Raw genomic sequence first — 15,372 nt, 5'->3', positions numbered from 1 at the left:
GCAGTGTTTGAAGCGCCAGCTGGTGTCCGGGGATGCCAGCATCCTAGCCCAAGGGGACTCCAGCCATCCGTCAGCACCGGTTGACAGCTTCTGAAATGTGATGCTGCCTTTCTGCCAGGCTGTTTGAATTCTCCCTGGTGGGGATGGGAACGCCACTGCCTGCTGGAGGCAGAAGAGACAGGACGACATACCCTAAACAAACAATGGACTGGAGAGGATGCAGCTAAACTTCAATAAAGCCAGCAATGTGTTTCCTCCTAGGCTGTGGAAGGCGGGACCGGACTTGGGGGCAGCTGTATTGGTCCCATTCAGCAGTAGGGACAGAAGGGTTCCCCAAGGCAGCAAGGTTGGTTAAGAACCTTTCAAAGAGACTGCAATAAACCCAGATGCCAACTTTGCTGCCACATCCACCTGGACAACATCATTACTGGCCCCAAAAACATCCAACATGCCATCTCAGGACTATTTAATTGCTCATCTTCTAACATTGTGTATGCCATCAAATGCCAACAGTGCCCTTCAGCTCTCTATATTGGACAAACAGGCCAAACCCTACGCCAAAGGATAAATGGACATAAATCTGACATCAGGAATCACAAGACGGAGAATTCAGTAGGAGAACACTTCAATCTCCCAGGACATTCTATACAAGATCTCAAAGCAGCTGTTTTATTACAGAAAAATTTCAGGAACAGACTGGAAAGAGAAGTTTCTGAATTGGAACTCATTACCAAGCTTAAAACCATGGAGCCACCTGGGATGAACAAAGACATTGGATTCTTATCTCATTATGCATGATCAAGCTTTCTTTAGCGCCTCAGCCCTTGCTTTTTCCCCGCAGGACTAACTGCAGTCATCAGCAGTCGTTAACAGCCATCTACAGGTTTACCACTCCCATCAGCCCACCACCCATTCTCACCCACCCCCACCACCCTCTGTATATACATAAGGGTCTGACTCTTCTGTTTCAAGTGTATCTGAAGAAATGTGCATGCACACGAAAGCTCATACCAAGATAAAAACTTAGTTGGTCTTTAAGGTGCTACTGAAGGAATTTTTTTATTTTGCTTCGACTCAGACCAACACGGCTACCTACCTGTAACTTTCAAAGAGACGTTAGGTTGTATATACACTACGGTTTATTGTGCATCCAGTGAGCTTCATGGACTGCGGTGGTTTTAAACACTGCAACTCTTGAGTTTTTTTTTCTGTTTTACATTCAAGCAGTGTATAAATTCTATGAAATAAACTGTGCTAAAGGAATGGCAAGCACTCACCCCTGGATTTTCTGTGACAGACTTTGTAAGAAGTCAGAACCACCACTGATGGCAGAGGCTGGAAACAGCAAAGTTGGCAAGCCCCACAGTCCTTCTTGAAACCTACTCTCCCCGCTTACTGGCTTGATAGGACAGAGACTCCTCACTCCCAACACACTCCCAGCTCTGGAGCAATCCCTGTCCCAGAGAACCCCCTCTGCCCCAGTTCATCGGCCACATGGGTTCAATTATATGCTGGAGGGATCTCTGGCCTGACAGGCTCACCGAGGTACATTCAGGTGTCTCTGCAGCTGATCTACTTCCTCGCCAGCCCTGTGGCTTTTTGGAGGTGAAAGTGGATCTTCCAAGCTACTCAGAAAGAAGGAGAGGTTACACCTGGAAGGAAGGGCACAAGAGGGGTTTCCTATTGGAGTCAAGCAGGCATGAGAGCTTGCTCCAACAAGCCCAAGGCGCTGCTGAATAAATACTGGCTGGGCCTGGAATGTGCACTGCCAGGTCCCACCTAGGAACCAGCCACCTGTTGGGGAGGGAAGGAGCTTTGCTCATGCAGGAGGCAAAGCAAACCTAAGAGCATGCTGGCCTATCTAGTCCAGCATCCTGTTCTCACAGTGGCCACCCAGATGCCCGTGGGCTACAAGCAAGCACGATCTGATCACAAGGGCACTCAACTTTCCTGAGGCTTTCTGCAACTGTTATTCAGAAGCATTACTGCCTTTGATAAGCCCTCTCCTCCATGAATTTGGCTAACCCTCTTTTAAAGCCATCCAAGTTGGCGGCCACCACTGCCTCCTGTGGCAGAGAGTTCCATAGATTAACTATGCATTGCATGATGAAGGTTTTTCTTTTATCTGTCCCGATGGATCTCCACAAGATCTAGGCTTATTGGAGAGGGAGCAAAACTCCTCTATCCACTTTCCCCATGCCATGTGTACATTTCATAAACTTCTATCGTGTCTCCTCTTAACTTGCCTTTTCTCTAAGCTAAAACGTCCCAAACTGATGTTTGATCTTTCAAATTTATTTGCACCACCCAAAGATTTCCTCCACCTTCCACAATCCCCCACCAGGGGCATACAAAGGGGGGGGGTTCGCCCTGGGTGCCACCCTGGGGTGTGTGTGACAAGATGGACAACTGCCTTCCCCCAAGCTGTAGATCAGCCAAGGGCGCACATGTGCGGCACCCATACTGGCTGCCGCGCATGCGCAGTCCTTACGAGCGCCGCCAGGTGCTTTACCCCGCCCCGGGTGCCAGAGAGGCTTCCTCCGCTACTGTCCCCCACCACAACAACCCAACCCAAAACAAGAAATATTGTCCAAATCTATGAGCTGAATTAGTCCTGCTCCCAAGCCAGCATGTGCAGAATTGTAGCCTTAACTTTGCAAAAAAATAAAAACCCAGATAAATCTCAAAGACCACAACGAACGTCTGAAGCAAGTTTATGCTAGTGATTTGTAATGTTGTTGTTTTTTTAAAAAAAAGCTCCTCTGTGTTGTTCCTAACTTCTACTCAAGACTAGACCCACTGAATCTAAATTAATAATGACCATTAAGTTTAATGGGCCTACTCTGAGTAGGACTAACATTGGAAACAACCTTGTGTGTCGGGTGGTCTGGAGGAAATTCCTACTTGCCTAGCAGCATAGGAACACCAGAGACCTTCTGCATGCAAAGCAGGTGTCCTTCCACTCAGCTGCAGCCCTCCAGTATGCTGAATAACACCGATGGTGTATCTACCCCAATACTGTCTATACTGACTGGCAGCAGCTCCCCAGGGTCTCAGGTAGGGAGTCTTTCCTGGCCCTACCTAGAGATGCCGGCGATTGAACCTGGGACCTTCTGCATCCAAAGCAGATGCTCTTACCATTGCGTTACAAGCCTTCTCCTGTAGAAATGTCAAGCAAACCATTACTTTAATTTAGTTCCCCTCCTCTAGCTGCCTTTGCCTCTACCTGCTCGGCTGGAGTGTCCATCACAAACTATAACATTTACTACCTCCCTCAGGGCGAGGAGAGGAATCCATTTCTGCACTTTGGCCTGCGCTGCTCTCAGAGGTCGAACCCCTGGCGACTCTGCGCTGACCCCTGAACTAGGCAGAGGGGGTGGCACAAAACACTTTGTCATTGTCAACACAGAATCAAAAGGCCGACTTGGAGGGCCATGGGGCTCCTCAACCTCTCATGCTGGACACTCACGCAGCGTACATGTCAATCCAGCTGCCTCTCAGGACTGGATGCCAGCCAAAACAGCCTTTCTAAACCCTGCAACCATCCGGCTTTTAACCTGCTCCATTGCAGGGTGGGGAAGAGCCATGGCTCAGGGACACAGCATCTATTTTGCATGCATAAGGACCCAGGTTCAATCCCCGGCATATCCAGGTTGGGCTTGGAGAGATTCCAGTCTGAATCCCCGGAGAGCTGCTACCAGTCAGTGCAAGCAATACTGATCTAAATGGACTAGTGATCTCACTCAATATAAAGGCACCTTTCTATGTTCCTAACTGCAGAGTGAAATGAATATGGCTATGAGCCTTGTGTCATTGCAGAGGGAAGCATAGCAGGCCGAGAGCTGAGATGTGGGTAGTCAGGGTGTTACAGGAGTGTTCCTGTTTTATTTATCTATGAAATATTACAATGGGAACCTCAGTATTCCCAATGGTCACAAGCCATTGCTGCTCCAATGTCAGAGGCCAGATGTTTTTGCCACTGAGCTGTCAAACAACAACCAACCACGGACAAACAACGCAGCTGCTTTTCTCTCCTTCTCTCCATGCAATCCTTCCAGACCATCTTCAGGAACAGAATTGGGGTGCAGAAAAATAATGGTTGGCCTCCCTACATTGATGACCACTGCTGTTGCTTGTGTGGCAACAGAGCCTGTATCTGGAACTGATACAAGTAGGGCAAATTGCAGTAGCAGTCAGCTGCCCCCAAGAAATTGTGCATTTAACAGCAGCTATTCCTCAACTAAGATCATGGCTACTGGTCCCATCACCTCCTGGCAAAGAGAAGGGGAAGGAATGGAGGCGGTGAGAGATTTTACTTTCTTGGGTTCCATGATCACTGCAGATGGTGACAGCAGTCACGAAATTAAAAGACGCCTGCTTCTTGGGAGAAAAGCAATGACAAACCTAGACAGCATCTTACAAAGCAGAGACATCACCTTGCCGACAAAGGTCCGTAAAGTTAAAGCAATGGTTTTCCCAGTAGTGATGTATGGAAGTGAGAGCTGGACCATAAAGAAGGCTGATCGCCAAAGAATTGATGCTTTTGAATTATGGTGCTGGAGGAGACTCTTGAGAGTCCCATGGACTGCAAGAAGATCAAACCTATCCATTCTGAAGGAAATCAGCCCTGAGTGCTCCCTGGAAGGACAGATCCTGAAGCTGAGGCTCCAATACTTGGGCCACCTCATGAGAAGAGAAGACTCCCTGGAAAAGACCCTGATGTTGGGAAAGATGGAGGGCACTAGGAGAAGGGGACGACAGAGGACGAGATGGTTGGACAGTGTTCTCGAAGCTACGAACATGAGTTTGACCAAACTGCGGGAGGCAGTGCAAGACAGGAGTGCCTGGCATGCTCTGGTCCATGGGGTCATGAAGAGTCGGACACGACTAAACAACAACATTCCTCTACCCCTCCATAACCCACCCAGAACTGAGATTTGTTGTTGTTGTTGTTGTTGTTGTTGTTGTTGTTGTTGTTGTTGTTTCGCACTCGTTCTGGCCTGACCCAGTGAATGAAACCCAATCTCTGGAATGTGGCTTCCCTAGCAATTGAGAGGACTGATGGCTGAAAGGTTATTGCCAGTAATTATAGGTGTGAGTGCATTCCTTTGGAAGCAATAACAGTATCGCACACACTTGCTCGCGTTTGGTGAGTAAAGGATTTCTAGATGGGTGGTGAGCAAAGGATTTCTAGATGGGATGGCTTCCCCCCCCCCAACCCGTTTCCTTTTCCCGCCCCCACATGGTTGCCGTGATCTGCAGCAGCCAGGGGGAAAGGAAGTCTGTTCATCAGCTCAACAGGATTGCCCACATACACGCTCCTTGAAACTGTGGCAAAGTGTGTTCACTGTTCTCTAGGAGCAGATGAAAATGCAGAATAAGGATGCAGTGGGTGCAGAACTCAAGCTTCTCGAGAAGAAAGGTTTTTTAGTCCTCAGGGCTACGGCTTCTAGCCTTCTCAAAGTGTGTCGGCAATGCCTAGTGAAAACGCACACACTTTCAAGCATATTACAGCCAAGGACTAAAATCTTGCATTAAAAAAAAGAATAGGGAAGAGAAAGGTGACTGAATTTAAAGCACTTTGCACTCCACTAACACATAGGACCCGGGTGGCGCTGTGGGTTAAACCACAGAGTCTAGGGCTTGCTGATCAGAAGGTCGGCAGTTCGAATCCTTGCAATGGGGCGACCTCCCGTTGCTCAGTCCCAGCTCCTGCCCACCTAGCAGTTCGAAAGCACATCATAATGCAAGTAGATAAATAGGGACCACTCCGGCGGGAAGGTAAACGGCATTTCCGTGCGCTGCTCTGGTTCGCCAGAAGCAGCTTTGTCATGCTGGCCACATGACCCAGAGCGAGATGAGCGCCGCAACCCCAGAGTTGGACACGACTGGACCTGATGGTCAGGGGCTCCTTCACCTTTACCTAACACATAGCCAGAAACTATCTGATAGTGGTACTTCTGACACTATATCACACATATGTGGAAGGGGAAGGCTAAGGAAACACTATTCTATACCACCACACAAACCCCTGCAGTGTGAGGAAGGGCCACAAGACTCAGGCAGAGCAATAGCCTCCCATACAAACGCAATCCCCAGCAATTCTGGGAGAGATTCCTGTCTGAAACCATCCACTACCAATCAGTGAAGAGAATACTGAACTAGATGAACCAATGTTCTAACTCAATATAAGGCTGATTCCTCTCTTCCTATACTCTTCCATGGAGCCCTGTGTTGGGGAAAATGGCAGCCAGCTGTTTTCCTCTAGCAGATCCCAGATTAGATCAGACCCTGTTGGGAACAGCCTGTCCTCTTTTGTCTTTCATGTAGCCATGGTGAAAACCAAAGACTAATACCAGAAGAGCTCTACTAGAGCCACCTAGTCCAACATCCTGTTCTCACAGCGTCCAGTCAGGTGCCCCAAAGGGAAGCCTCTCTCCACTTGCGATTCCCAGCAACTGGTATTCAGAGACAAATGACCTCTGGCAATGGAGGGAGCTTCAAGGAAAGACAGCAGGCAGGGCAAGAGCAGAACAGTCCACTTTTCCGGTTGTTCAGCAGCAGCTGATATTTAGAAGCATGCCGCCTCTGATCTTGGACATAGGATGTAGCCATGATGGCTAGTAGCCATGGGCAACCTTATTCTCCGTGAATTTGTCTCACCACTCCAAGTTGGTGACCATCGCTATGGGCTTATCCCACTTCCTCTTAACCCAGGCCTTTGGGCTGATTAATATTCTGACAGCCTTTTTTAATGTGTTTGTGGGAAGGGGGGGTGAGTTCCTCCATTCCTCTGATCTTTGGGGTTGGTTTGCCCATCGTTTGCTCAATGTCAGTAAAAACGGCTACATTTTGGAACACCTGCCTGCGGATAAAGGCACAGGAGCAGGGCCAGAAAGTAAAGGTGACAACCCTGGACTTTGTGTGCGCATGTAAGATCGTAAGAGGAGCCCATCTAGTGCAGCGCCCAGTTCACACAGTGGCCAAGCAGATCCCTTTTCTGGGAAGCCCACAAAAAGGACCCGAGCACAACATAATAGTCATAGCTGATAGCCATTGGTAGACTTACCAATGTGTGGCTGGGTAGATGCACACCTCCCCAGATCCTTCCCCCCCCTCCCCGTTTAATTCCACAATTTTTGATATTTGGACTCCTGTGTGAAAACCTCAGGCGTTCCCTTCCAACCATTTTGTCTAGCCATGCTCACCGTGAGTCTGCCCCCATCATCCTAACCCACGGACCCCCTCTCAAAGAGGGCTTGCTGTTCTGTGCTTGGCCATGTCCTGAACAATTCTTGTAATCTAAGCACCGCAGAAGCCCTGCCTGCAAGCCTCCGCTCTCTCCGCTCCAAAACTTTCCTTAATTACAATCTGTGAAATGCTGAAGTGGAGACACTGCGACAGCAACAGCTGGTAATTGGAAGCCGCTTGTTCTTTCGGGATTTCTGCCTTCTCTCTCTCTCTCTCTTTCCCTAACCCACTCCCTCCCTCTCGCCCCCCTTCCTGTCTTAACAGAGACAAGCTGGTTATTGTAGGCTCTCGATGAGCACACACAGGCCGTCTCCCCCTCCTCCCAACACACACTGTGGAGGCTCTTCAGGATAATTCGGTATCTTAATGCTATGGTGGGGCTGGGTTAATTACCTGCGTTTCAACCCAGTGTGTGCAAACAGCTGCTCTCCAGAGTGGCTGGCTGCCAAACACACCACTGTTGCTCACTGCCAACAACCCAGACCAGAATCCTCTGCTCTGTGCAAGGGTTTTCGTAGAATTATGTGGTTGGAAGGGATCTTGGGAGTCATTCTGCTCTGGTCAGACCTTACCTGGAGTACTGTGTCCAGTTCTGGGCACCACAGTTCAAGAAGGATACTGACAAGATGGAACGTGTCCAGAAGAGGGCAACCTAAATGGTCAAAGGCCTGGAAACGATGCCTTATGAGGAACGGCTTAGGGAGCTGGGTATGTTTAGCCTGGAGAAGAGAAGGTTAAGGGGGTGACATGATAGCCATGTTCAAATATATAAAAGGATGTCATAAAGAGGAGGGAGAAAGGTTGTTTTCTGCTGCTCCAGAGAAGCGGACACGGAGCAATGGATGCAAACTACAAGAAAGAAGATTCCACCTAAACATTAAGAAGAACTTCCTGACAGTAAGAGCTGTTCGGCAGTGGAATTTGCTACCAAGGATTGTGGTGGAGTCTCCTTCTTTGGAGGTCTTTAAGCAGAGGCTTGACAGGCATATATCAAGAATGCTTTGATGGTGTTTCCTGCTTGGCAGGGGGTTGGACTGGATGGCCCTTGTGGTCTCTTCCAGCTCTATGATTCTATGATTTGTGTTGTGTACACACCAGCCATCTAAAGCAAGCATGCAGTAATGCTGGAAAAGGTAGTTTATCGCTTGTGGAGTTACAATTCCCAGCAGTCTTAAACTATAGTTCCCAGGATTATAGTCTTTTGGGGGGGGGTGCTTTAAATGTATGGCGCATGTGCAGCCCTAGTCTAATTGGGCCGGGCAGTATTTATTTTTCTATTGTATTTATAAGCCCGCCTCCCCCCCCCCAAGGAGCTCTAGGTGGCATACAATGGCTCTCCCCCTCCTGGTTTAATCCCCACAACAACCCTGCGAGGTAGGTTAGGCTGAGGGGCCCAAGGTCACCCAGTGAATTTCATGGCCAAGTGAGGATTTGAATCCTGGTCTCCCAGGTCCTGGTCTGACACGCAAACCACTACACTATGTTGGCTCTCAAGGTTCCATTCCATCCCATTAATAGTTATATAAGTGTAGGGAACCTCAGTCCTAGGAGCTGAACACAGCCCTCTAGATCAGGCATCCCCAAACTCGGCCCTCCAGATGTTTTGGGACTACAACTCCCATCATCCCTAGCTAACAGGACCATTGGTCAGGGATGATGGGGATTGTAGACCCAAATCATCTGGAGGGCCAAGTTTGGGGATGCCTGCTTTAGATCTTCCTATCTGGCCCTCAGAACTCCGTCTAGGCCACACTTGTTCCTGCTTCACGGAGACCTAAAGTCCATCTAGTCACACATATCTTGTCTCCCCAAGTAGACAACCAGATGATTCCAGGAGTCAAACAGACACAGCATGAAGGTAGCAGGTCTACCTGGTTTCAGGAACCCAAAGATATACTGCCTTGAAATGAGGAGGTTCTACTTAACTATTACGTCTAGTCCCCCATAGGAAAATGCCTAGCACTAAGTTAGGGATGGGGGAGAAATTTGATTCAGTTCATTTATAAAGGCAAATGTACCTAATTTGCACATACCAAAACAAGACACAAAACCTAAACTCAGCCATCTTTGGCCTTCACACGCCTCCAAATTTTGCAATGCAGCTCTCCAGCAATGCATATGAATATGCATATGCTAAGGAAAAATGTGCACTGAACATGCATATAGTTCTGAAACGAACATACAAAAATGAATTATATTAATTATATTAGGGGAAATTGCTTTGCAGGTATTTGGGCATATCCATACTCTTTTCCTCACTCTTTCCAGGCAGAGGGTTCCCCTTCCCCCAACCAAGCTTTCCCCACAAAAACCTGTTCAGTAAAGCTGAATCGGAGCAAATGTCAATTTGGGTTTTCTGCAGATTGCTGTTTGCTCTGATTGAGCTCTAAAGAGCAGGTTTTTGCAAGGAAAGCTCCGGAGGAAAAAAAAAGCGCACTCAGACATAGATATAACTTGCGGACCATGCCTGGAAAAAGTAGAGGAAAAGTAATTATGGACAAGCACTGAGTCAAAACTGCATATACAAATGGGTGCATTAGAAGAAATCCACACTGAAGTGCTGATGAATTTATGTTTTATAAAAAATAAATAAAATTCAAACTGCTGTGGAAATGTGGAAAACTGAATTTAAGATTGGGAAAAGGTGAGGAACCAAAATGGGCTGCTTCACCAAGTCCCTACACAGAGTCCAACTGTTGGTTTTATATCTTAGAGCCAGCAGGATCTGGCCAATGGGGCATGGAACCCAGCATCCTGTTTTCATGGTGGAGTCTGCAGGCAGGACCTGAATGCAACAGCAATCTCCCCACTTGAGGTTCCCAGTAACTGGCATTTGGGAGTGTAATGCCTCTGAAAGGGGAGAAAGAACATTTAGCCACCATGACTAGTAGCCCCTGGTAGACTTAGCCTCTACAGCTTCATCTAACCCTCTTAGAAGCCATCCAAGTCAGTGACCATCACTCCTGGTGGGATCCAATTCCAGAGTCCGGCTGTGTGCTGTGTGAAGAAGTCCTTTTGCCCAACTCATGCGGGTGTTTCCAACAAAGGTGGATCGAGATGGGCAGAGGGCAAAGGTCCCTGCTATTTGGGTTGGGCAGAGCTCATTTTCATCTGGGCCAAAGAGAGGTGGGGTGAATATATTTCTTTCAGGAACGGTGGAAGCAAGAAAAGGGAGGTGATTGGGGGTGGGATTCTACTGCAGGAGTTTTTCACAAATTCCATCTTTAAAGTACACACCCAAAGGGCCCTTGGCATATCGAAAGCCCTTATACAAACACAATAAAGTACACAGAGGCACCATATATTTCACACACTCACCAGGTCAAATTTTCTTCGGATTAACGCACACTCACTCTATATTTGCAGAGAACGGTGGGAGGTTTAAGCCTGACTTTGCTACTTTGGACAAAGCCAAGGGCTCGGCTGAGATCATGACAAGGGATGAGACAGCCATGGGGACCATCATCATTTAGGGAATCATAATCATTATTGTCATCATCCAGTTATGTGAGAGGCCATAGCTCAATGGTGGAGACTCTACTTTGCAAGCAGAAGACTCAAAGTTCATAGCTGAATCAAACTAAGGTATACTCACGAGTAGACCTGCTGAAACTAATGAGCTGAAAAGTGTCAGGCCCATCTGATCCAGCATCCTGATCTCAGCGGCCAATGCAATCTCAACAGCCTGCAAACAGGACCTGAGCAGAGGAACAGTGTCTCACCACTTGTGAATCCCAATAACTGGTACCCAGAGGTGCACTGCCTCGACAGTGGAGGTGGAGCATCGCTACCGGTATCTATCAGTGAATTAATTCCAATGGATCAATACTGAGTATTATGCAGTTTTTTGGGGGGAGGGGGAACCTCTGACCCAGGGGCTGGATTTAGCCATTTGTATCCGATTCTTGGGAGTCTCCCACGGGTCACACCCATCTCTGCTCATGGTCCACCCCTTCCTTGAGTGGCTAGCTGGGACAATGCCTCTTGTTTGCCTGGGTAGAGAAGCAAGTGCACATGGAGGAACCTCTTGACATTTGCATGGCATACTGTACAGACGGAAGAGTTGTATTCTTTGCCCTAACCCTTCCAGAAGATTGTCCACAAGGGAATGTTGGATGCAACCTTCAATCTCCAACATCTCCAGAAAAGAACCCACTCTGAAACCCTGGAGAACTGCTGTCAGTCGGTGTAGACGATACCGAGCTAGTTGGACCAACCATACAACATGCATTTATCCCTATGGCACCTTGTGCACAGTTCTTTAGCTAGCATGGGAAGACAAGGTCCCTGCCCGCAAGAAGCTTTCAATCCAGACACTTGGTGCTGGGCAAAGTCAAGCTGTGCAAAGGGGGAGTGAGATAGTACAAGGGCAGATGGGAGGAAGACCACCAGAAGAACCTGGTTGCCAGATCAAGCCAAAGGGCCCTCTAGTCCAGCACTCTGTTCTCACAGTGGCCAACCAGATGCCCCAATGAGTAGTCTACAAGTAGGACGTGATCACTCCTGCCAACCTAGCAGTTCAAAAGCACGTCAAAGTGCAAGTAGATAAATAGGTACTGCTCTGGCGGGAAGGTAAACAGCATTTCCGTGCGCTGCTCTGGTTCGCCAGAAGCAGCTTAGTCATGCTGGCCCCGAAGCTGTACGCCAGCTCCCTCGGCCAATAAAGCGAATTGAGTGCCACATCACCAGAGTCGTCCGCGACTGGACCTAACGGTCAGGGGTCCCCTTTACCTTTACTTTTTAGGACGTGAGCACAACCAGGTCTAGGGAAGAAATTCAATTCAGTTCACATTTAAAGGCTGTTTCCATTCCTTTGAAGCTTGGCTTCCAATAAAAGCTGCGCTACTCATCTTACTGTCTGCTGTGGCAGAAATTTATGTAATTAATTGCATTTTATGCCACACCGTTCATTTTAGCGCAATGCAATAATTACGTATCTGTTGCAGACCACCACCAACAACAAAAGACTACCAATCGTTTTCACTGGTCTGATCTCCATTTCAGTCATAGTATGAATAAGCAAATACCGGCAGCTTTTGCTTCCATTTCCATCAAAATTCTCCAGCACCCCTCCCTATAGTCCCAGAGGACAAAGGCTGGGTCCAGAAGCAAATCCCAGACTGCCCGCCTGCTCCTTCAGAAGAAGGTACAACCCCGTTCAGAGCAAGCAACCGGCCAACTTCTTAACACAAACGTAAAAATTGACATCCATTGCTCCGCCTACTTTTGCCTTTAGCCCCACCCACCACTGGTATGAAGCCCTGGGGAGGTTGTCCAGAAAGGAATGTCACCTTCAGCTGAAATAGGTTCCTCAACCTTGGTCTGTCTCTAAAAGGGGGTTCACCTACATGCACAATGGAATTGACATGAATGGTGGAAAATTCCAGCCTCCTGATCCTCTTCCTGATTAATATAAAATATGTTCAGAGGAATCTGCCACTGCCTCTCTCAGCTTGGAATCTGTTCAGTTCTTCTTCATGTGATTCCCCCACCTCACCCCCCCCCCCAGCTGGCTGGGTAACCATGAACTTTATTCCAAAATGCTAAGTATGTTGCAAAACACAGAAATGAGAATATCCTACGGAACGTAGAAATTCTATGACACGGTGCGATGGGCTAGAGAACATCAGAGGTCCAAATCTTCAGTTAGGATAGCAGATGGATTGTTTTGTTAGCACTACTATAATGCTATTCTCATGCAATCCCAACTCTATATTGCATTATGTGGTTGTATTTGATTCAGAGTCCAGAATGTCATTATCTTCCATGTGAAGATAAGATGCTTTGAATGAAGCACCGCACATCAATAAACCGACTGATTCGTTTCAACTGCAATCTTGAGTCTGCAGTGTTTATCGCTGGTTCTGTCTGAGTCCCTGTTTCACTGGCTTGCTAAATGAGCAAATCTGAACTCTGACTGGAGTACCCAAGTGACCATATATATTTTTACACAGTTCCTGCAGAGAAAGCCCCATCCTCTGTTGGAGACGCTGGAGAGCTGCTGCCAGACAGTGTAGACAATATTGGCTCAGTATAGGGCAGCTTTGGATTTTGACCAGGAGACTGTGCACTCTGCATTTAAAACATTTGAACTCTGCATCCAAATTCTACACCAAGAAAGCTGAAACTTATACCCTACACAATTTATGCAATTTGCATCTTGGGATAATGTATATGGTTTGCATAATTTAGTCTGATTTTGTAAGTACCAGGTGGAGAGCGGGGAGGGGAGGGTCTATAAAGGGCTCCAAAGTGCACGCACACTTACTCCACGCATGAAATACTATTCTGACCTCTGAGGAGTGTCTGCACACTTTCAATGATATCTTTGCAGGCATGAGGACTAGAAACCTTCTAGAATTTGGAGATGCACAGGTAGCTGTTTCCAGCACCCGAAACGGCATTCTGCACTCCTGCAAAATCATGGTTACACACAGCCCAGGGTGTGACTGTGCGGTGAACTTTCACCTGACTTTTTTCTTTAAAAAATAAATAAATTAAGCATCAAACTCCAGCAGATTTTCTTGGGTACTTTCCTACTCTGAAAAGAGGATTGGAAACAGCACCAAGTTTATACAGACCCAGATCTGCCACTACCCACACTTTAACATTTGGTGCATCTCTCTCTCTCTCTCTCTCTCTCTCTCTCTCTCTCTCTCAAGTTTTCCAGGGAAGCGAGGCACCCCCCTGCCTTCTGGAACTGTAACCCGCCCCCTCTTAGCAGGAACCATATGGATGGGGAGGGCAAGAGAGTGACACTTCTTTGCCCGGACGCCTGGGTCCCTTGGCCCTACCTTCAAAGTCAGAGAGAATCCCATCCAGATGTTCCTTGACAGACAGCTGGGACATCTTGCCTTCAGGCGGCTTGGTCCTGGGACGAGGAGGGTGGCCGGCTCAGTCCTCGTGTGCAGCCAGAACTGCCTCCTCTCTGGGGGACCTGCACTTCTTAAGACTGCAAAGAAAAAGAAAAGATCTGGGATCGTGGTGAATGGGGTGTGTGTTGGGGCATTATTTATTATTATTATTATTATTATTATTATTATTATTATTATTATTATTATTATTATTATTATTATTATTATTATTATTATTGCTTCTCAGGCTTTGCGGCAGCCACACTCACCTCCAGACTCTGAGCTTCTACTTCAGAAAGAGAGTGCAAGAGGGAAGGGACTGACTTTCCTTCTCTCCTTCTCTCTCTCTCCACCCCCCACCCCAGAAAGCCCCCTCCCCACCCCACCCCCAGCTAAACCCTTCCGGGGATCACATTGGCTGAACGGGCTTGGCTGGGCTTTCCTTGTGGGGGAAAGAGGAGACGAGGGGAGGGGAGAAAGCGGAGAAGGGAGGGAGGGAGGGAGGGGACGGGCTGGGCTTGGGTGGAGGGGACGGCAGCCTCGACTCCGAGCTGCTTTTGGCAGGCAAGGAAGAAGAGAGCAAAGGGGTGGGGAGGGGGAGAGAAGGAGGTGGGTCTACCACTTTAGAGAAGCGGCAACAGGCAGCTGCGCTGGGGCCAGAGCGCTCCCTGTTTGCTTATTTTTATAGGGTTCACCAGCCTCAGCCACCGAGGCCACCAGCTCCTCCGGCTCCAGCTGCACACGACTGGCCCGTTTCCAACAAAGGTTGCCAATTTTTCCTTATGAGCCCCGCTCCTGCGCTTTTAAGCAGAAGGCCTACAAAGAGAAGTTGAGCAGGTGACACTTTCACACAGAGAGAGAGAGAGGGGGGGGGGAGAGAAAATTCCTTCCAGTAGCACATTAGAGACCAACCAAGTTAGTCATTGGTATGAGCTTTCGTGTGCATGCACACTTCTTCAGATACACTGAAACAGAAGTCACCAGACCCTTACGTAGTCAGAGGGTGGGGAGGGGTATTACTCAGAAGGGTGGTGGGAATGGGTGATCAACAGGTTTACCACTCCTATCAGCCAATCACCCATTCCCACCACCCTTCTGCGTAATACCCCTCCCCACCCTCTGACTATACATAAGGGTCTGGTGACTTCTGTTTCAGTGTATCTGAAGAAGTGTGCATGCACATGAAAGCTCATACCAATGACTAACTTGGTTGGTCTCTAATGTGCTACTGGAAGGAATTTTTTTAAAATATTTTTTGTTTCGACTA

General features: G+C 48.0%; 1 protein-coding gene across 1 annotated transcript in view; it reads right to left on the bottom strand.

The window, feature by feature from the left end:
* SEPTIN12 (septin 12) overlaps nucleotides 1-14,441 on the bottom strand; it is a 72,473-nt gene extending 58,032 nt beyond the window's left edge. The window contains exons 1-2 of the mRNA XM_035131210.2: nucleotides 14,375-14,441; nucleotides 14,046-14,203 (exon numbers count right to left, since the gene is read on the bottom strand). Of these exons, the coding sequence (XP_034987101.2) occupies nucleotides 14,046-14,100 (55 nt within the window). The 5' untranslated portion in view covers nucleotides 14,101-14,203; nucleotides 14,375-14,441. The remainder of the gene's footprint in view (nucleotides 1-14,045; nucleotides 14,204-14,374) is intronic.
* Nucleotides 14,442-15,372: the final 931 nt, after the last annotated feature.

The sequence above is a fragment of the Zootoca vivipara genome, chromosome 14 (assembly GCF_963506605.1).
Source record: "Zootoca vivipara chromosome 14, rZooViv1.1, whole genome shotgun sequence".
Lineage (NCBI taxonomy): Eukaryota > Metazoa > Chordata > Lepidosauria > Squamata > Lacertidae > Zootoca > Zootoca vivipara.
Note: the sequence above shows the minus strand (reverse complement) of the source record. Positions and strands in the feature narration are given on the sequence as shown.